The following is a 22,214-nucleotide window of genomic DNA, read 5'->3' as shown; positions in this document are numbered from 1 at the left end:
GCAGGCCTGCTGAGACACAAGCTCTGGCCTCGCTCCTCTCCAGACTGCTGCAGGGAAGAGCACAGCCCCGCACTTCAGGCCACAGACACTACTGCCATCTCCATACACACATACTTACTGCCCCCTTCTCTCTCCAGACAGCTCTCGCCTGGCCAGTAAATGCCACGTGCCACTCACAAGCCATCTGCACAAGGCACTGTGCGAGGGGATGACTTATGTCTCCAGCATTAGGACAACAGCTTCTTCTATCTCGTCCAAACAGAATGCTGGAAAGGAAACACTCGGGTCCTCACCCTTATGCAGGATGTAGGAAGTGCAGGGAACAGATCTGGTATTAATTACCCAGGGTTCTACCCTGAGTAAGTGGTTAATCCCGAAGAGGTTTACACTGAAGGCTGCCCAATCCGCCCCGGGGTGGATACACACCAGACTGGCTCCTGAGACTGCCCCACATCATGTGTCGTGCACATGTGCACTGGCCCAGGGGCAGACTTGGTTCCACAGCAGACGGGGGCCCCCTTCCATGGGCCTGCTCTGAGATAGCACGTGACCCAAGCTCTAGGTTGTCTAGGGTTTCCTCCTTTCCCTGAAATGCGTCATTGTTTAATCCTCAGACTGAACTTCCTCCTTCACCTGCTGTTGCCCTCTTTCAAGTCATGGCCTAGAGGCTCCTACTGGGGCCCAGAAACAGCAGGCGACTTTATCCCCCAGGGCCGACACGCTGACCTGCAGCTACTCCGGACGTCTTAGATTCCTGAGTTTTCATTCTGATGGCAGCTGCCCAGTTTTGATTTGTGCTTGGGCTCACAGTCACAGCAGTGAATGTGGCGGGAAAGACAGCAAACACCTGTGAGAGTGATGCGGCATTTCCGTACTCCTTTTGTTGTGGTTATTATTGCATCTCTGAAGGGTCTTCCTTGCAGCATCTTAGATGTGACTTAAACTATCAGAGAAGGTATGAAATAAAAAATTTTAGGTCTGGGACCAAAGGATTTCCAGAAAGCAAATGGAAGAGAAAGCTGTTTGTCCTCACCATAATTGCACTCCTGATGAATTTGCATCTGGGACAGGAAGCAGTTGAGGCTATTACTTGCAGGCAAATTTTTGTCTTCCAATCCCAGTAAGGTAAAGAGCAGGTGAAGGTGGAGGACTTGGAATGGAGACAGGGTATGCTGGGTGTTTCTGTGGCTGGCTAATCTTAAAAACCACTTTCAAATCAGGACCAATTTTCCTGAAGAAGCACATTGCTTTAGAACCTTATCGGCCTACACACTTGGACTGCAAACAGTACTGTTATAAAGCTGTGTGGGTTTTGGCACAGGAAATAGGAAAATGAACTTCTTTCGTGCGATACTTGCTTTAGAATGAAGATGTAAGGTCCTAAAAGTGAAAATTTGCTTCCCCCTCATTCCTATTTTGTCCCCAGCAAATTCTTCTTTCATTCAACTTATTCACATATTCTGCCTCCTAAAAGTTGATGAGTACAATGTCCTTAATTGAGTGAGCATCAGTGACTATTGTGCACCAGGCAGACAGGAGGGTTGAGGAGGCACCAGCGTGTAACAGGAGCAGAAAAGGAATGACGCTCCTTGACCTCAAAGAATTGTAACCTGTCGCTGAAGACCCCACATCTATGCACATTGATCTGAGAGGCAGTGTAGGTAACTCTGAGTTATCCAATCAGATAAAGCTTCGAGGAGGAGGTGGCATGTGAATCAGCTCTCAAGATGGAAGGTGCCCACCTGTGCAGAGCTGGAGTAAGGAAGGGAACACACCTGAGCACAGAGCATGTGACAGAGGACAGAAGTAGGCAAGAGCAGAGCACAGGCCCCTAGACTTCTGAGAGACCATCTCCACAACACATTCTGTCCCCGAGTAAAAGCCCTACCACCCACCCTGTCCACACAGTTCTCCCAGAGACACACGGAGCCCTGATGAAAGGGACCCTCACTTTTCTCTAAAGAACCTGGCTTGCCACCCCTGGGTTGACTTGGGACTCCCCATGTCTTTGTAAAGGACAAAAACTCCAAAGAAAGGGTTGCTTTTTTTTCTTAACAAGGTCTGTCCTCCCTAACAGCAAGATTTGAGATGAAACGCAGACATTTTGCTAAATCAAGGCTCATCTTTTTGATAGCAATGAGTGGCAGAATGGTTCTTTATCAAGGAGCATAGGCAAAAGGTCTGATGCCCCGGGCTGATGGATCACCATGCAATGCTACCAGGCACAGAGAAATCACAGCTTCTGTGTTCATGTGAGTGCCTTTATCTGCAATTTCAGACTTTTGTGTTTGTCTATCTTGGTCTTCACCCTCATGGATTAATCCAAGTATCTGGCCCGCTTGATTGCCACTCTCTCTTGTTGCAGCCATGAAATTAAAAGACACTTACTCCTTGGAAGAAAAGTTATGTCCAACCTAGATAGCATATTCAAAAGCAGAGACATCACTTTGCCAACAAAGGTCCGTCTAGTCAAGGCTATGGTTTTTCCAGTGGTCATGTATGGATGTGAGAGTTGGACTGTGAAGAAGGCTGAGTGCCGAAGAATTGATGCTTTTGAACTGTGGTGTTGGAGAAGACTCTTGAGAGTCCCTTGGACTGCAAGGAGATCCAACCAGTCCATTCTGAAGGAGATCAGCCCTGGGATTTCTTTGGAAGGAATGATGCTGAAGCTGAAACTCCAGTACTTTGGCCACCTCTTGTGAAGAGTTGACTCATTGGAAAAGACTCTGATGCTGGGAGGGATTGGGGGCAGGAGGAGAAGGGGACCACAGAGGATGAGATGGCAGGATGGCATCACTGACTCGATGGAGTCTGGGTGAACTCCGGGAGTTGGTGATGGACAGGGAGACCTGGCGTGCTGCGATTCATGGGGTCACAGAGTCAGACACGACTGAGTGACTGAACTGAACTTGCTCATAATAATAGAGTGCAACAGTAACATGGAACACACAAGGAAGAAAGGAAAAGTCAAAAGTATGCACATGGCCATATAAAAAATAAACAAGGAGGATTGTAGCCCACCAGGCTCTTCTGTCCATGGAATTGTTCAGGTAAAAATACTGGACTGGGTTGCCATTTCCTCCTCCAGGTTATCTTCCCAACTCAGGGATCGAACCTGGTCTCCTGAATTGTAGGCAGATGCTTTACCATCTGAGCCACCAGAGAAGCCCTTACTGTATAGCACAGGGAACTGTATTATCTTGTAATAAACTATAATGAAAAGAACCAAAACCTTAAAAATGGATGTATTCATATAACCAGATCATTCTGCTGTACAGCTGAAAGTAGTAATATTGTTAACCAGCTATACTTCAATTTAAAAAATGTCAAAGTGTGGACTGCTTACGTAAAAGCTGCAGATTTACCTTCTTAATCCTTATAACACTTCAGTGTTAAAATTAGTCTGCATCTCCTAAACACTGACCAGTGACAGAGAGCCCTATTTGGGATTAGAATAAGTAGACAAGGTCACTTATGGTTTTCTAAGTTTGATTCTATTATTTTCTTTCATTTTCCCCCTCCCAACCCTCTACATCCTAGAAATGGTATGCTAGTGACTCATACAGAAGCGCTTGTAGGTAAGGTTTGAAGGATCAAGATGTGCGGAGAAATTAGATTTTGTCGTGTTGGTGAAGACATCAGAGCCAGTAGTTTTCTGTATCCTGTCATGTTTGTTTTCGTTTCCAAAAAAGCCGAGTTCAAAAGTACTTTCAGACCAGAGACAGGTGAGAAGCGAGAGGGACGTGGCAGGAGGGCTCAGCGAGACTGAGACAAGTGCAGGGTGTCTGTCCAGGGGACTGTCGGTGCCCACACCTCCTCCACTGCATTGAGCTTGCCCTGCCTCCAACCCTGTTGCTGGTCACAGCAGGAAAAAGGTGTGACGATCCACATTTGCTTCTGACTGGATATTCTTCTGGGTTTGTTTTTCTGCCACCACCTTTAAACCAGACCCTGCCACCTTTGCTAGGCATCAGGCAAGTCTGAGGGTCTAGACATGTTTGGGGTGCCTCCCCTCACTGGCTGTCTCCTGAGAGACACTGTTTTGTGTGAAGCACACCCTCACCCTTTACACCACAGTGAGGCAGGTTTGCTGTCTGGAATTCACCCTGCAGTGGTTTCGTTCTCTGGTCCACAAAGGCAGTGTCAGCGGGCACTGCCCTGTGATTTTTGGCTCTCCCGGCGGAAACAGAGCTGCTAAGTTATGGCACAGCCTGCCCAGCTGGGCTCCCACGCCCACAGCATCGTATTTTCCCTTCCTCCCAGGTTCCCATTGTCATCTGTATCTAGCAGGGCTGGCTCACCTTCCTCCCTCATCCTAAGGAAACACACCCTCCTGCTCCGGAGCACAGGGAGACGAGAAGCAGCAGGTTCCAAGGAGGCTCCCCAAGACTGGCATCTCCGCTGCTCCCCCGACACAAGGGAGCAGGGAAGCCATGCCACCGACATGGCACAGCAGGGTCTGCTGTTACACCCGAGCTCTTTCTGTGCTCAAAAGGGCGGTAACCTTTCTGTCCCCTTTTCTAAGAAATCAGTCTCCGTGAAGGTGAGCTTCCCAACGTATCTTCATCCTCTGCCAAGAGGCAGAGCGAGGATTCCGATTGGGGTTTTACCACCTGAAGTTCACTACACTCCACAGAGCCTGAAGCCACTGTATATGTCAGCAGTGGGGATGGGCTGGGAGCACTCAAGGGGTCAGAATGACGCAGGCAGGAGTCAAGTCTCCAGGGGCAGGACCAAGCAGGGCTGATTGTGTGCGTGATCAAGGCCCAGGACTGCTGATGAATGCTCCCCAGATTCTTTCATGACCCCCACCACGCGGCTGGAATGGACCCCAGGTTCCAGGCACACCGCGCCCTCTCCCAGCCCAGGAGGCTCCAGCCTCACCCTCCCCACACGCTGGGCTTGCCTGGTGCCATACTGCTTATTTTTAAAATTTCTAAACTGCAGTAAAATACACATAAAATTCAGCATTGTAACCATTGTTCAGTGTACAGTTCAGCAGTGCTACATATACTACATATACGTGAAAACAGATCCCCAGAGCTCTTCCTCCCGAGCAGCTGAAACTCTGTCCCCACTGCACCCCCGCCCCTCTGCCCCATGACCGCCTTCTGTCCTGTAAGCCCGACCACTCCAGGCACCTCAGGGAAGTGGGTCACACAGGAGGTGTCTTTCGGGGGGGCTACTCTCCATGTCTTCACCCATGGTTCACTGTTGCATCTGAACTCCCCATGCTTTTACAGGCTAACTCTTATTAATCCTTTAAGAGTCAGTTCAGATAGAATTACAACCTCAATTAAGTGACTTTAATATTCAGTGGTGCATTAACAGCACCCAAGTGGAGCTGTCTGGGTTCTAACCCCTCGACACTCCAGGTGTGGCTAAAGGCCTACATTCTTGCTGGCTACCCCTGGGAGCTTAACACGCAGCTCCCCAGGCCTCTACCCTGGCTCTAGGTAATTCTCACGCATACTTGACTTCAGCAAGCACTGCTAACTCACTAGGATGAGGTCTGTGGCCTACTTCCAGACTAAACCCAGCAGCTGCCGTGGCGTGTGAACAGAGCTTCAGGGTACTCGGAGCTCCGGGCCCATCACAGGAGCACATGCTGTGGCTGCCCAGGCCCCCACGGGAGAGCTGAGTGGCTGCAGCAGAGACCACCGCGTGGCCACATGGCCCTGACCAAGGAGTCTGCCAGACCACAGGCTCCTCACAGGTGAGAACCCGCCCTCTGGTAGACTGGAACAGTGGTTCTGCGTGTGGGCTCTGCCATTTCCTCAAGCACCTGTGACCGGTCCCCACCTCTACGCCTCATGTGCCCGTGAAGTGGGAACAGAGCAGAACCACCTCCTGGGGCTGACGTGTGGGTGAGGGAAGGTGAAGCATGTGAAGAGCTTCAGGTGGCATGTTTGGCAAACCTCACTCTTAAGTTAAGCACAGGGGGGCTTTGGTGGTGTTTGCAGAATGAGCCCTGCAAGACAGACTCTTCATCAACACCCAACCTCTGCTTCTTCCTTGCTAACATCTATTTTCTCAGGTATCTAACCTTCCTGGCGAGTGACCTCCCCAGGAGGAAACACTACTAGGAGCCAATCGTGTTCAAGCATCCTCAACGTCATGGATTGGCTCAGGGCGGGTGGTTTTGGCAATGAGTCCTGAGGACTCTTGAAGGGCTTCTGGAAAACTGTTTCCTCATTTTTTAAAAGAAAACGTGGGGGAGACGCCCCCATTCTTTCAAGGATATTGTCATACGTGGATGTGATGCCCTGAACTGCAGCAACTGTGAAGGCTGGTGGCCTGAAGATGAGCTAATGTATTTAAAAGGCAAAACAAAAAGATGGGAAGAATCTGGGCCCTCGATGAGGTCCGAGATGCTGCATCCGCCAACCTGGGGCCTCACCTACTCAGGGACTGGTTTGATGGAAAAAAATAAACGTTCTTAGTAATTTCAGCCTAAAGCATCCTAACCCATAGAGCCAGAGACCACGTTGACACACGATTTTACTCTGCCCAGGACCTAACATCTGCTGTCGGGCGCCATAAGCAAAGGAGAGTGGAAGCTGGGAATGAACGGTCAGAGGCGGGAGGGTGACAGGAGAAGCAGGAATGTTCCAGGCTAGTGCTGACTGTCTTGTTCTTCACTCGTCACGGCGGAGTGACCTGCTGTGCTGGGTGGGTGAAGACAGACAGGGAAGGCCACAGAGGCCAGCATGCACTTGCTCTTGGGGAGGGGCTGGTACAGTCTGTAGTGCAGCCCTCTCTTAGGAAAGGGTGGAGGGGTGGGGTGGCCCCCCGGAGCTTCGGCAGTCTGCCCTTCAGGGACGCAGCTTCCTAGGGCAGCAGCCGAAGTCACGTCCTCTGCAGGCCGAGGTGCTGGGCAACACCGGTGAGTGTGGAGAGCCCTGAGAAGCGGCTCCCTCTGTGGGCTGTGGGGACGCTCGAGAGACCAGCGCTTTGGCTTTCAAGAGTACTCCTGGATGGATTGTGTTTCCTGGTGGGAAGAGAGAACTCAGAAGACTGTCTTCTCCTCCAAGAAAACCCAGCTGTGGTGCTTTTCCCAGTCTCCTTGGAGCCTGCATGGGGGTGGGGGGGGGGGGTGGGGGGTCAGGTGCACGTGTGCACAGGCCAGGCTACCGGCAAACAGTGTCAGGAAGGAGGGCAAGGGGGCGGGGGTGGCTCATTCCTCTCCTCCATGGCTCCCTTTTCCAGAGGAACTAGGATCCACCCACCAGCAATAGTCCACACACAAGGAGGCATGGAAATGCATGTGTGTGCAATGGTGCATATACGCCCATTGCCTGCTACAGACCAAGTGTGTGTGTGTGTGTGGCAGGAGGGAGGGGGGACGTTGCTGCTGAGACCCTAGGCCTTCTGAGTATGGCCCTGTTCCAGAGGGTATGGTCTTCTGCTTGGTCTCTGGGTGGCAGAGTGATCCGCTCTTCCTAACCCTCGAAGAAACGGGACAATGGCCTCTGGCTAAGGGGAGATGCCCGTCTTCCTGGGGTGTCTGCAGTGGAGCTGGTTACGGCAGACTCCTCGGCAGAGGCACTGAGCTCCAACAATTCCAGGATGATGTCCCAGAGGCAGTAAATCAAATGCCTAAAACAAACAAAAAGAACAACTTGGGGGAAGGTCTGGCTAGGTCTCGACACCAGATCCTGTTGATGACATTTATCTCACCTCCCCATTGCCCGCTACTGATATCCTCAGTGGACTGCAATGTCTCGGCTGTAAAATAAAAGTCTGCTGAACTAAAGAAGGCTAGGATTGCAACAAAGGTGGAAGTGGTACTTGAGACTGGATTTAAGGAAATTCCCTATTTCTTTACATCTAGCATGCTGGCACTGCTCTGAAGAGCTCTGAGCGAGGGGAATCCCTGTAGTAATGACTTACTAGGAACCTTCAGGTCACCTGTGATGAGGCAGACAGGACTTGAGGAGTGAGAGTTCACGGACACAACGTGCTCAGGGCAGGGCTGAGGGGAGGGAGCATGCTCTCAACACCAGCGGGATTCTCCATCCTCCGGCACCGGCCAGGGGATCATGACCTCTCTGTGCTGAGGACTGCCAGGGCCTTCTCAGGAGCTCCCACGGGGGCCTGCATAGAGTTCTTCCCAAAGCAAACAGTGGCTGGTCCCACCAGCTCCTGACCAACTGACCCCTGCTCGGAAGCCAGGGAAACGGTCGTTGCACCTGCAGCCGGGGCCCAGGGCAGGGAGACACTGCGGTTCTAGTCTTCTCAGCGCAGCCGTTTAACCAGAAGCCGGGGACCCTCTGAGACCAGAGACAGCTTCCGCGGTGCCCACCTGTTGATCAGGGGCTGCTGCAGCGACTCCAAGACCAGACTCCAGCTCAGCCGGCATTTGTTCTCCCCAAGGATTTCTACGATGACATCTGAAGAGGAAAGGTGGACATGGTTTTAGTTCACCACGAAGCCTTAGCCTCTGCAAGGACTGTCTCCTCAGGATGTCTGCTGTCTTTATTCACACTGGGTACTTCTGGCACATCTCTGAACCACACAGACAAACTATATCCTCAGGAGACAGGAAAAGCCAACAAAAATGGTTTTTAAGTTAGATATCTAAATAAGATGGGCCCCAGGAGACAATTCTGTAACCTGTCGCTGCTTCTGATACAATGGTGTAGGCTGGAGAACAGAGGTTAACAAGAGTAAACAGCACAGTCTGGGGCAAGCGTCCACCACTGTACCCTCCTCCCCCAGCACAACCACAGGCAGCAAACTGCCTTCCCCGTCCTCCGAAAAAACCACATAAAGGGAAGGGAAAAGCCCTCTTCGGAGTTTGTGTCTATGTAGCTGAGGACCGTGCACTTTACTTGTCGGCCGCTGGTCCCCAAGCTGGGCTTCTGCAGGCATGTCATGCTCCTCCCCGATCCACAGGGCTGGAAGTCATCACCTGCCCCGAAGACATTTCCTGTTCCCTCAGCCTCCCCAGAAGTCCCAATCACTTTCCTGTTGGCCTCAGAAATAGCAGGTCAACACATTTGCTGAGTCCTGCTGCAGATAAGGCCCTTTGAAAACAGGGGAAGGGCGTGGGGTAATGGCAGGAAAGCAGCGTGGGGAGGAAGGCTACGGCACCATCAGTCTCTCTGCAGTCACCTGGCAGGACACCCATCAGGCTCTGCAGAGCCTGTTTCTCAGCTGCTGCCTTCTGCTCCGGGGTCCTCACAGGCCGAGGACACTTGGGCAAAGCCCCGCCCGGCCAGATGGACTCCTGGAGGAGCCGGAGGTACTGCACCCAGCGCTGTGGACACGTCAGATGAGCCACCTGCACCTCCAGCCACCTGCAGGGGAAGAGAGAAGGGTCAGGGCAACGTGGAGGACCCAGAGCCAGGGCAAGTCCTCCAGGCAATGAGGACAGAACAACGCCAAGGCAGCGCCAGCTCCCACAGGTGAGACCAAGCCAGTCGACAGCACGGGCTCCCAGAACTTGAAGACGAGTGACGACAAGATTACAGCCATTCACTGAGTGTGAGCACCCATGTGTCAGGGGCTGAGAACAGAGCATGTGAGGGCTGCTGGCTCTGGGGAGGTTGCACGTTTCCAACCGTCCTCCAGTGAGAAGCATTGGGACTTCTCAGTGCCGTGTACACAGTGCACGGTCTGGGAACTTTATACAAACCCCGCTCCGTGGCCAACCATCCACGCTCCCACAACCTGTCTTGAGGACTCCTGACATCACCTATTGCTCCCGACAGACCAGGCCTTCTCCTGGCCAGCAGCAGAACTCCGTCCTTCTAGCAAAACCTGTTCAAACCCCACATCCTCCACAAATTCCTCCCTGAGCATTCCACCCAGAAATGCTCGCTCCTTAGGCCTCCTGTGGTGCTCCTTCTACAACACAGACTAAGCACTGGTATTCCAGTTTGGAATATTACTTACTGCCTCATATATTTACAGCTTGCCTTTCCCAACTACATTATAAGCACTGCAAGAGGTCCCCACCACAACATCTTCCCACAGTGAAATGTCTGTGAAATGTCAGTGAAATGACTGACTGGCAACTGCTCTTATTACAGTGAAAATGTACCCCTCTGTCTTGCTTCCACAAATGAGTCAGTGACTGAGAGGGCAGGTACCGCAATCTGCAGGGCCTACAAGGCATTTCCACCAAAGCGCTTTCCCTGTCTCTGCAGGTCTCCAGAGCGGTGTGGTCACTTGCTGAGGTTCGACACTGCAGAGGCCTGCTTCATGGGGCCCATGCTGAGAATGGCATGGCCGTGACGGGGATGAATGGACTGCTGGCAACGTCACTCACGCAAAGAAGACTTTATTTGGTGCTGCACCACACAGCCCATGCCATCACTCTAGACCTGAGCTGCCTGTCGTCCATCCAAGAGTGGAGGGGGCTGCCAAGGCAAACTTTATTTAACCTCCACTCTGCCAGACAGTCTGCATTCCGCTCACGCTAGGCATTCCAGCTTTGGGGGCTGCACTCCCCCAGGCCCAGGGCTCACAGATGATTCTAAGAATAGGAAGTCTGAAAGGTAACGGCAGGGCAACAACGGCAGACATCGATGGAGATCAAGAGCGGCACAAAGCTTGCCCGAAATAGCCATCACCATTTGGGCTTCCCAGGTGGTTTAGTGGTAAAGAATCTGTCTGCCAGTGCAGGAAACACAGGGTTCAATCCCTGGGTCAGGAAGAGCCCCTGGAGAAGGGAATGGCCACCCACTCCAGTACTCTTGCCTGGAGAATCCCATGGACAGAGGAGCCTGGCAGGCTACAGTCCATTGGGTCACAAAGAGTTGGACACGACTGAGCGACTAACACTTTCCCTTTCAGCCAGCATTAGCTCCAGCTCAGCCTCCCGTTCACAGATGCAAACAATAGGCTGGCTTGCCCTTCCGTTTGACCTTCAGTTTGTCCTCTGGAGCCAGTAGCACCTGCGACTCTTTGGAGAAACCTCAGCATCCACTCAACCCTTCCTTGACTGAGCATGACAACAGCAGCCCTGGGTGCCCGGCCCCCTTGTGGGCCTGCTTTACTTTAATGGTCATTCACTCAATGGGAACAGGACCTCGAATTGGATTTGGGCAAGGAGGTCCCCTTTGCTCCCTCCCGTGGTGACCAAGCAGCTCATCAACACATGCTGGATGCAGAACAAACGTTAACATGTGGCAAGAGACAAATTAGACAAATTATACAAATTATAGACCTACTGGTCTATAACCCATCAAACTCTCAATGCGGATGCTGGGAAGAAGAATCACAGTATAAAAAAGCAAGAATAAGCCCCTCATGAGGAGGATGAGTCAGTGAGTATAATAAAATTGTCAGAGGTTAGCAGAACTAATTGACAAAGACGTTTGAGGTCACCAAGCAGAACATCAGCTGCTGAACAAAACAAAGGCACCGGTAAGCGCCCTAAGCCCTGAGGCACAGGACTAATAAACAGAAGGGCCTAGAAGAGTCAGTCCTGGGAATGGGAGAGGCAGGACTTGTGTAAACCAGCTGAAATGAAACCAACTTCGTGTCTAAAGAGAGGGGTCCACTGCAGAAGTGGGGTGCTGCGAGGTTCAGTGCTCCTGCTCCGCCTCATGCCCACGGGCAGCAGACAAGCCGCGCCCACCACACAGACGCTTCCCTCCCTTTTCAGGGTCCTCTTCCCAACACTGTTCCTCCTCTTCCTCTCAAAGGAAACAAGAGGCTGCCTCCCGGGCACTGGGATGAGCCTGCTTTCGTTTCCTAGCCGGGGGAGAAGGCAACCTGTGGAGAAGACGCAGGCGGCAACCTTTTGTTCACGGAACGTGGGAGATTTGGCCTCTCGACACAAGTGACGAGCATCCCTGTCTGGAGGGGAAAGCGATCAAGTCCAAATCCAGATAATCACCAGCACCGCTGCTGCCCCACCCGCAGACAGTACAAACCACCTGTGCGCCAGAGACCCCTCTCGAAAGCATGCTTTATTGCCACACACGATGCCCCTCCAGGGATCTGTATAGTCTGCCCAACACGCTGCACAGAAACAGTATTTGATAAACAAGGAAGAGCACAGGGATTTCTTCATCCAACCACTGCTCCCCTCCTTCAACCCATTTCCCCTTCCTATTCCAGAGTGAGGCTCCATGCACACCACCCTTCTTTATCTAACACTGTGAACTCCCTCAGTCCTGAAGCTGGGCTGAGGCACAGGAAGCCAGCAGATGAGGCTCTGGGGCGAGTGTTAAGCGACCGACACCCTGACTCCCACCCTTAGCTCCCTTGTTGTTGCTGTTTAGTCTCTAAGTCGTGTTCAGCTCTTTGCAACCCCATGGACTGTATAGCCTGCCAGGTTCCTTTGTCCATGGAATCCTCCAGGAAAGAATACTGAAGTGGGTTGCCATTCCTTCTCCAGCGGATCTTCCCAACCCAGGGATCGAACCCACGTCTCCTACGCTGGCAGGTGGATTCCTTACTGAGCCACCTGGAAAGCCTTGTTAGCTCCCTGCATTTCTCCATTCCACATGTCATCCTTCTGTTCTTAACCCAGGGGTGGGGACGTTAAAGAGAAATCTGTGTCTTGAAGCACAAGGAATGGAATCTGTGTTCTGTGTCTGCAGTCCAGTGTGCCATAATAGCTCCTCCAGCATCAGGTTCTGGAATCTGCTGCTACCACTGTTAAGCTAAGAGCTCCAGTTTCAAGGTGGAGATACACACATACATCCCTTGGACTATTTACTATTTACAAATTATTTATAAGAAATCATTTACTAAATACAAATGTTATTGTTGATGTAACACAAGATGCATGAGGTAAATACGCTAAAATAAATATGGAGAAGAGCCTCAAATAGCACTGGTTTTATTTTCTACTACTATTCCAGTTCTGATATTTGATTTAGATATCTTCTTCTATCTTCTAGCTTCTCCCCAAAGAAGAAAAAAAGCCAGACCACAACTGTTCTGTCAGGCCATCTCTGAAGGACTCAGAGCACAGAGAAGATGTTCTAGGGGGCCCAGAACAGGCAATAAAAGGAGAAAAAAACAGCAGCAGATGGACATTGAGACATGAAGAGCCTCCAGTCCCAGACATGGAAGGACAGAGGATGCAGAGACCAGGGCACCCACTACACTGGGAGTCGGGGTCCAGTCCACGTTCAAAGGAACCTGGTCTGAAATAGCTACACACCGAGAAATGAAGCGGTGGCTAAAAATGAGACAGTTTAATACTAGGGCTTAAGATGGCACTTCAAGGTTAGCAGAAGGTCATTTTCCATCAAAAGAGCAAAATCAAATCTCAAGAATAAGGGGAGAAAGCTTTAAGGGACCACATCTAAGCCAATTAACCAAATTCCCCTCATGTCTTTTCTAAGACTGCCTCCATGGCCCAGAGAGGAAGGCCCTGGATAAGTATGGCTTCATGGGGCGGAGGGTGGGAGGGGTGGGGGGTTGGGCACGGCTTCCCAGGTGGTGCAGTGGTGAAGAATCCACCTGCCAATGCAGGAGACACCAGAGATGCAGGTTTGTTCACTGGGTCACGAAGATCCCCTGGAGAAGGGCATGGCAACCCACTCCAATATCCTCGCCTGGAAAATTCCATGGAGAGAGGAGCCTGGTGGGCTACAGTCTATGGAGCTGCAAAGAGTCAGACACGACTGAGCAGTGCTGATGGTGGTGGGGGGAAGGGCAGGTAGGGTTAGGGTTTTCACTGCTGTCCTCTCTTACAACGGACAGTGCCCAGAACCAGACACAACCTCACAATGTGCCCTGACCGGCAAAGAAGGCAGAGAACGGTGCCTTCCTCAAGCCAGATACCATACTTGTATTAATACAGTCAAAGACTGTACTGGTTTTTGGGGCACACGCACTAAAGCACTGACTCATCACTGGGTATGCAGCCAACTAGAACCCTGAGTCCACGTATGTGCTTTAACCAGAAATCACAGACTCCTGTTAAGTCTAGGCTTGTCCTTTTGTACTATACTTGTGTAATTAAAAAAAAAAAGAAGAATCTAAATTCTGCTTTATAATATTTATTTGTTAAATCCCATCTTGTTTGCTTTAGACGACCATTCTAACTCTTCTGCAAGATCAAACCAGTCAATTCTAAAGGAAATCAGTCCTGAATATTCATTGGAAGGACTGACGGTGAAGCTGAAACTCCAACACTTTGGCCATCTGATGCGGAGAACTGACTCATTGGAAAAGACCCTGATGCTGGTTAAGACTGAAGGCAAGAGGAGAAGGTGATGACAGAGGATGAGATGGTTGGATGGCATCAGTGACTTGATGGACATGAGTTTGAGCAAGCTCTGGGAGTTGGTGATGGACAGGGAAGTCTGGCATGCTGCACTCCACGGGGTTGCAAAGAGTTGGACACGACTGAGTGACTGAACTGAACTAACTCTTCTAAAGTCTTCTGAATCTTGACTTCTGTCACCCAGAGTATTAATTATATCTCTAAGATCAGAGTTACTTGCAAATTCACTGACAAAAAGGATAAGTTCTATGCTTTCACTAGAAAGTGCCCTCTAGGCTATCAAGTTATTAGCTACCTGGGCTAAAAATCCTCAGATAGCCATGGACCACTTAAAAGTCCTGCAGTCCAGACCATGTATGTCCATATGGATATTAGGGAAATATGGCACAATCCTGTTGAAATCCACAGACAATACAACAACCTATGCATTCCTATCATTTAATGGCCTACCAATCCTGCTGCTGCTGCTGCTGCTAAGTCATTTCAGTCGTGTCCGACTCTGTGTGACCCCATAGACAGAAGCCCACCAGGCTCCCCCGTCCCTGGGATTCTCCAGGCAAGAACACTGGAGTGGGTTGCCATTTCCTTCTCCAATGCATGAAAGTGAAAAGTGAAAGTGAAGTCGCTCAGTCGTGTCCGACCCTCAGCGACCCCATGGACTGCAGCCTTCCAGGCTCCTCCGTCCATGGGATTTTCCAGGCAGGAGTACTGGAGTGGGGTGCCATTGCCTTCTCCAACCAATCCTGCTAAGACAGAAAAAAAAACCTTGCTAACAAGGTTAGCATTCCCACTGAATGCACACTGGGTTCTGGGGCCCGTGTTTCTCTTCCTGAGAGTTCACAAGACATCTATTTAATAATCCACTTAAGAAGTTTCCAGAGGTAAAAGTCAGGGTCAGAAGCCTGTATCCATTTTTTAAAAGGCTAGTCACTTGTCCATCTCCGAGCAACACATCCCTATATAGAAATTTTCTTCATGATCTTAGATCTTCAATGATAAATGCAAATTCTTTCAGTTCCATGGAACAGAATTCACCTGGTCAGGTACCTGAATTTTAAAGCAGATGAATGCTCTCTTGTTATTTCCATTCCTATTTTGGACTTCAATTCTAGTTTAATCATGCTTGCTCACTTCTTTTTATTAGACCCTTTCCTTTACGTAAAAAAACATAACAAAACAAAAACAGAAATACCCCAGGCAAAGAGTACATCAATTTGCTGCTGAATATATGAATAAATAATTTCTCAAGGTAGCCAGTTAATAGTACAAGATCTATTCCAAACAACTTATCTTAGTTGTTCCTGTTTTAAACTTTTTTTTAAAAAAAGCTTTCCCCCTAACGTTTATCCACAATGTCAGCTCCTTCTGAGTTCAAGTTTAGTGGACACCGTTCTCACCAGTTCTAATTTCTACTGTTTGCATTTCTCACTGCGTGTCCCTTTTCTCTGTTTTTTCATCTATAATCTGATCCCAGTTAACGACTCTGATTTCATCTGATGCTGATTCTTCTCCTTCCTTGTTGGAGTCATGTGTTTAATCTGTTTATTCCATTTACTCAATACATATCGGTTGAGCTTCTTAAAAGTTTTAAAAGAACAAGATTGTGAAGTTTTGATGGCAGGGATCTCAGTTCATTTTGGTGTCTTCCTCAGCATTTACTGGACTAGGACAGTTCACATAATCAAACATATACTGAATGAATCAACCTTATTCCAAAATGCTCCATGATAAACTTTAAGTCCCTTTGTTACTGTGGTATATAAGACGGATTCTCTGTTATGTTCTTCTGTGAATTCTAGTTCACTTCCGTCTACTTTCCTTTCTGTGAGCTATTTCCCATTCTATTCAGTTTTAGTTTTACCTCAGTTTTCTTTGCAGCTTTTTCTTCTTCACTCAGTCGATGGATGTCCTGCCAAGTAAGCCCTTCCTGTGGTCCTCGAGTTATGTTCTCACTGCAGTTGCAGTTAGGAGTCTACCACGTGGGCATCATGTGCCAGAGTAAGGAAGTTTACAAACCTTCCCTCTGTTCCAGCTACACAGTTAACTGTTCAATCCATACCTTCCTCTTTCTTCCAAAGACACAGCTTACAGGTAGAAGAAAGGATAGAAATCTAGGCCTTGAGGTCCTTAAGTTTTCTATTCGAAATCTGAAACTTATTAGAGATACAGTCCATGCTTCCTCATGTGTCATCATCTAGCATCACACAAAAGTAGGTAATAATCCACTGACTTAATAAGCAACAAGGAACTTTCAGAATCACAAGTCAGATACATTATTTGGAAGGCTACTATGCCATCTGCTAGCATTGCTTCTCAATCCACAAGGGAGAACCAGAGTCATTCTTGATTTTGCCTCTTCTCCAACCCTAGCCCACCTGCCCCCTGCAACATCACCTAATTACTGAAACAGTTACTAAAACCGGTCCAGCCGACCTCCTCAGTACTCAGGACCCCATGAATTCATCACCCTTTATGATCTCTGCAGCACCGATCTTTGCTTAGGTCCTCATCACCCCTTTCCCAATTTGTCTCCCCGGTTTGAACATTGCTTTCTTCAATTAATCCTCGACAAGCACTATGTAAATGATTTTTCTAAGTTACTAAGTTGATCATGTCATCTTGTGTTTAATTCTGTACATGTTTTGCTAATGAATAAAGGTGAATCCTATGCTCTCTGAATAGCAACAGGGCTCTGTATGGGTCAGTGCCTACTGAGCTCTGCAGTGGAATCTCTGGCTATGTGGCTACACATCGTACATCCCAACCGCCCCAGACTTCTCTGAGTTCCACACATGCGCTGTCTTGCTTCACTGCTCTGCCTTCAACGCTCTGTTCTCCAACGCCAGCTCTCACTTTCCCTTCATCCTTTAAATCCTATCTCAGAGGTCATCTCCTCTATAAACCCTCCCTGGATTTCTCATAATTTACTTAGTCCCTTCTCTTAATCATGAAGAGCTGTTTTTAAAGTCATAACTTTAAACTGTAACTCCTTATATATAAGATTGCATCTCTGACTGGATATTAAACTTCCTAGGGTAGGAACCAGGGGTCTTTTAAATTTTGATCATTTAACTCAGCGTCTAGCACATAGTAGGTGATCAATAAGTATTAGTTACTAAGTGAATCACTGCTGTAAGTGGGACAAACACTGGCCTTAATGCAAGGCACACAGCTCACACTAAGCTGTGCAGAAGGCAAACGTCCCAGTACTCAAAGCAGCAAAACAATATGGAGCTCTTAGTTATTTGTGCTGATGGAGGACAATAATAAAGGTAGACAATTTAGAAATCCTTTGTATTTGGCATTTTATATGCATCTACATAAATGTTTGGCAGATTTATCTTCCTAAGAACTTTCTATTCAGGCTAATATTAAAATTAAGCTGTGTGCCAATACAGCAGCTGTAGGGTGGATATTAAATGAAGAATACTGGGTAATAAGTCAGCTGTGCTAGAACTCAGAACTCACCATGAAGAACCCACACAATCACACCTGGTTCTGCACTCACTGCAAGAAAAGAGAGGTGGAGGGCAAAGAAGGGGGTCAGCCACGCTCCATAAATCCTAGAAAAGACAGGCAGCTGCCAGCAGTCTAGGTTTTTGTCAGTTTTCCTGGCAAATAGGCCCAGAGGAGAGAAGAGGCGGAAAGTCAAACGGAAGCAAAAGGGTTTTGTTGAGGACTGTGAGTCATGTGTGTATTTTGGGAAGTGCCCCCGATGGATGGAACAGCATTGATCTGAATCCAACTCATCACTTGAAGCTAGTGAGAATAACGTAGCAGGATATTTGGGTAAAAAATGGCCAACAGCAAAGATCTCGCTACCTTTCAAAAAATATGGAACAAGGAGTCACTTGGGGGCTCTGTGTTCATGGGATAAAGAGAGTCTGATCGCATATGGAGATCTTTAGAAATCTGTTCTAGACCGAGCATCATGACACTCAGGATTCCAGTTTCAAAGGTGATTACACAAACCTATGTCCCTCTGAAGGCCTTCAGGACAACTGTTCTCAGCCTCACACTAGGCTGTCATCAATGCACCATAAACCAGCTCTGAGATCAGGGCTAACAGAAAAATCAGCCACACATTTTTGATACCTGCCTATTTTTCATGTGGCCCCAGTAAGAGCAACAGCATGACACGTTCTGCACAGTAAGTTACTCCCTCCATGTTTCTTGGAATCTCTCCTAGTCCAGAGTCTCCTGTCTGGAAGAGGCCATCAGAGTTTCCACCCCAATACCACACATAAAACTGATCCATACCCTTCCGGGGAAGCAAAGCCCAGTGGCCAGAAGAGCCACGAAGCTTCCCGCAGTGCGCTGCAGCCAGTGACAGCAACACTGCAGAGCCGCGCAGGCTGGAGGCTGGCTGGGCCACAGAGAAGCGGAAAGAACCGAGCTCTGAATTCTTCTTAACGGACTGACTCTGGCCCTGCCTTCTGTACAAAGCTGCTGAGATCAAAGGAGAAAACGTGAAAGTGCTTATGTGTTTGTGCGTGTGTCAGAGAAAGGGTTCTCTGGATCCTCTTACAAAGCTCTACCAGGTCTAGGGAACTAAACGAAGGGGCTAAGGCGTGAGCTCTGCATTTCATGCTTTAGTTTCCCCTCTGTAAGACTGACTCTCCTGGCGGGCTCAGGGATGTGTCAGAACTGAACCACCTGAAGGGGCGGGGGTGAAGGAAGAAAGCAGCTGGCTGACAGAGTCAGGGGCACAAAGGAAAGGGCGCATAAGCCACCTCCGGGCCATGGGGCGAGACAGCAAACGCTGCATCACTACCCCTACCAGGGTGACGACTACAACTGCAGCTCCCTCCAAGCCTTGCAAACAGGGATTGTTTATCCTGTGGTGCCACCTGGAGTCCAGATGGAGAATTCATACCTAACTGCCCCAAGCAGTAGGAGTCCAGCAGGCTTTCCATACTCTCTACACTCACACTCACACACACACATACACACACACACTCAGAAAGGGGCTGGCTGAAAATACGCAAAACATGTTTAAAGGCAACTATTAAAAGTAGAAATAATGTCCGTTTCCCTCTTTAAAAATGTTCCAGTGTCTGGAACATTCTTTACCCTAAACCATTCTAAGGGATTTGTCTTGCAAGGTCTAACTTTATTAAAAACTTTCCTCTCTAAACCCTACCTAACAATTACCCTCAAGAATCCTTATGACTTTTTAAAACTGTGTTTATGGTCTATACTGTGTTCTTTGACCTTACACTGTTCAGTATTTCTAATGGATTTTTATGGGTTATTTATTTTCTTAGGCTGAAAGGACCTTGATGGAGAAAAGGCCTGAAGAGCTAGCAGTCAGCAAGTCGACATAGTATCAAATCTCACAAAGACTTTTCAAAAATTATTCATAAAGAGGTCACCACAACAAGAACTAAATAAAGTTAGTTTCCTAGAAAGTAAAGTGTTGGGAGTACCTGGGTTAAAAGGTAGTTCCCTGGTTCTGAAACACTGGATACGACTTGGGGAGATGTTAAGTAGGAATGTGAGAACAGGACAGAGTTCATAGACAGCTAAAACGGAGGAAGACACCCTAATTTGAAGGATGCAGAAAAGGCCATGTGTCTCACAAGGTGTTTGCTCCTAAGAGATCACAAAGCGAGCTCACTACAAACACCTCACCAAAAAACCATCGCAATGTAAACAGATTCTCTATCCTACAGCAAATGTGTGACCGCCCTAGGGAACAAGAGTCCCCAAGGAAACAGGACGTGGGGCTTGTAGAGACGGACAAGAACTCACATTTACTGATGCCACCGGATGGCAGGCATGCAACGAAAGTCTTCATCAGTTCACGAGCAAGGCACTGTTACTCCCACTCAGAGTAACTGAAGCAAAGGTGAGTCAGAGACAGCAAGCCTCAAGGGAAGATGTGAATTCAGATCTGTGTGACTTCAAAGCCCATATCCTTAGTTTCACACATGGAAGGACAGAGGCTGAGAAGGCAAAGCAGCAGGAGAAGCTTCCAGAAGGTCCAAGCTTAGGCAGGAGGCCCACGATGGCAGAGGGCACTTCGTTCCTCTGGAGAAGAAAGAGAAGGCCGCTGGGGTGGGAGATAGCCCGAGGCCCAGCCATGACTCTGGGGGATGGGGAGCAGCTGCCCAACTAAAGAGCTGTGGGGGAGGCAGGCAAGGGGGTTTCTCTTACATCTGTGTTTCTCATCCCAGCAGTGCTGGGGAACTCCCAAGATTCTCACTAGTGATGAGAAGAGAGACCGATTCAACCAGAAGGGCAAGTGATGTTCATTCATTTGACAAAAACTTACGAAGCACCCTCCATGTACACAGCTAAATGCCTACAGCAGGATGGTGAGAGAGACGAGTGCCTGCCCACCAGATGCTTGCAGTCTGAACCTGTCCTAAAACCTGTGTCAGGCTCCTCTTTGTAGTTATAGATAGGCAAGAGATGGCAATAATTTGACTTGGAAAAAAGGTTTTGATGCTTACATATGTCATGATGCTCTGGTTTTAACTGCTGCCAAGTCTGCACCTGTGAGTGTACGAGACTGTAAGAGCGTATCCCACACACGGAAGTGCAAATGCACACTGAGCTGTTACAACCGTAAGGACGGATTCAGGCAGAAGCTCTCAGCACACAACAGGAAAGGCTGGGTGCTTTGGTCCTATGATGGGTAGAATAAGAGACGCCTAAGAAATACGGCAGGGAGGGCGCTCATATAACTGGAGACAATGAAGCCTATCCTGATCCAGTCTACGAAGTCAGAGCTCCCCTTTTTCAAGGTCTAGTGGAAAAGGCGGGGGACAAGTAGTGTTCCTCTCCCTAAGGAAGCAGGATACAACCTGAGCAAAGCCACTGCTGCAGAACACAGACGTCAGCCCCTAAAAGCCAGGCCAGCGCTGGAACTAGAAGGGGCAAGGATGTGATCAGACAGGAAAACTAGACTTGGTTTGAGATCATTTTGTAGCTCTTGCAAACAAACGCATTTTTCAATAGAAGCTGTGCACAGAAAGAGGTCAGGTGTAAGGCAACACAAGGCACCAGAGCTGAACTGAAAGAGAAATTTATGGAGCAAAGGAAAAAACCCAGCATCTGTGTCTTGAGAAACTCTGAATCAGAACTATGATAACCTTTTTCTGACTGGGAATAGGACGTAGAACAGAGATACTAAAGGGAGACTACATAATTTCTGATCCAGGAGTGTTTAAGAATAAAACACGGATGGAAATGAATTTATATGCTACCATCAAATACGTGTGTCTCTTGGACAGAAGTAGGACATGGCACTTTCAGGTGAGGTCAGTCCTGTGGCCACTGCCTCACGGGGAAGCTTGCTCAGTGGGGAGGCCGCAGGCGGTGGCGGGAAGGGGATGGGCTTGAAGGCCAGGGTGACTTGGGTGGAATCCTGGGTGTGGCCCTTATTATAATTCTGAGAAGGTTACTTAATCTAAATAACACTTTGCTCACTTAAAAAATACACGTCTACCTCAGAGAACTGAATTGCTCCTTAGTATATAAAATCCACGCCTGCTTACCTGATGTAGTATTTAGTCAATGTCAGTTTCTTTTTGGTTGCAGCTGCTCATGCCCTTTCAGTGGTGGGCCTGGAGCTGCCCGTTAGACATAATCAACGTCAGGAAGACCGTTTATCTATCTGCTATTTAGAGAGGCCCACCGGGAAACAGGCCCCTGAACAGATTACACTCAGAGAACACTTGAAGTTGTGGAGTGACCAGAGAGAATGGATGACAAGAGAATTCTTGGTCATCCAACTTGTAACTGCCGCTGCCAGCACCGCCCTCTCCAACGGGCGCATACGCCACCCATACGCCTTCTCCTGACCCTCCCTGGGAGATGACTCGTAGAGACCTCTCCCCTCAGAAGAGAATTCCATGCCCTGGTGCAGGGTTCGGAGCTTGCCACTGAATTTTCTCCGGGACCCACAGCATGCTCCACAACATAACCCGACATATTCTTTTTCTTCTTCTTCTCTATCTACTTCCTGACTTCCTGTACTTTTCTACTCGCCTACATCCACAGGTCA

The 22,214-nt window shown here is 48.9% G+C and overlaps 1 protein-coding gene across 3 annotated transcripts in view; it reads right to left on the bottom strand.

The window, feature by feature from the left end:
* Positions 1 to 6,483: 6,483 nt before the first annotated feature.
* SNX19 (sorting nexin 19) overlaps positions 6,484 to 22,214 on the bottom strand; it is a 32,712-nt gene continuing 16,981 nt past the window's right edge. For 2 of the 3 annotated variants that reach the window (XR_015157375.1, XM_086383106.1), the window contains 3 exons: positions 9,118 to 9,302; positions 8,306 to 8,393; positions 6,484 to 7,599 (listed from right to left, as the gene is read on the bottom strand). Coding sequence is in view for 2 of the 3 variants with exons in the window: in XM_086383106.1 (XP_086239232.1) it covers positions 7,443 to 7,599; positions 8,306 to 8,393; positions 9,118 to 9,302 (430 nt within the window). In the remaining variant the exon portion in view is untranslated. Of the gene's footprint in view, positions 7,600 to 8,192; positions 8,394 to 9,117; positions 9,303 to 22,214 lie in introns of all 3 variants that reach the window. The other variant, XM_086383107.1, reaches the window with a different exon arrangement.

This window comes from Bos grunniens, chromosome 29 (genome assembly GCF_055505025.1).
Source record: "Bos grunniens cultivar Pamir isolate PY7600 chromosome 29, Bosgru_T2T1.0, whole genome shotgun sequence".
Classification (NCBI taxonomy): domain Eukaryota; kingdom Metazoa; phylum Chordata; class Mammalia; order Artiodactyla; family Bovidae; genus Bos; species Bos grunniens.
This window is presented reverse-complemented; position numbering and strand designations above follow the sequence as displayed.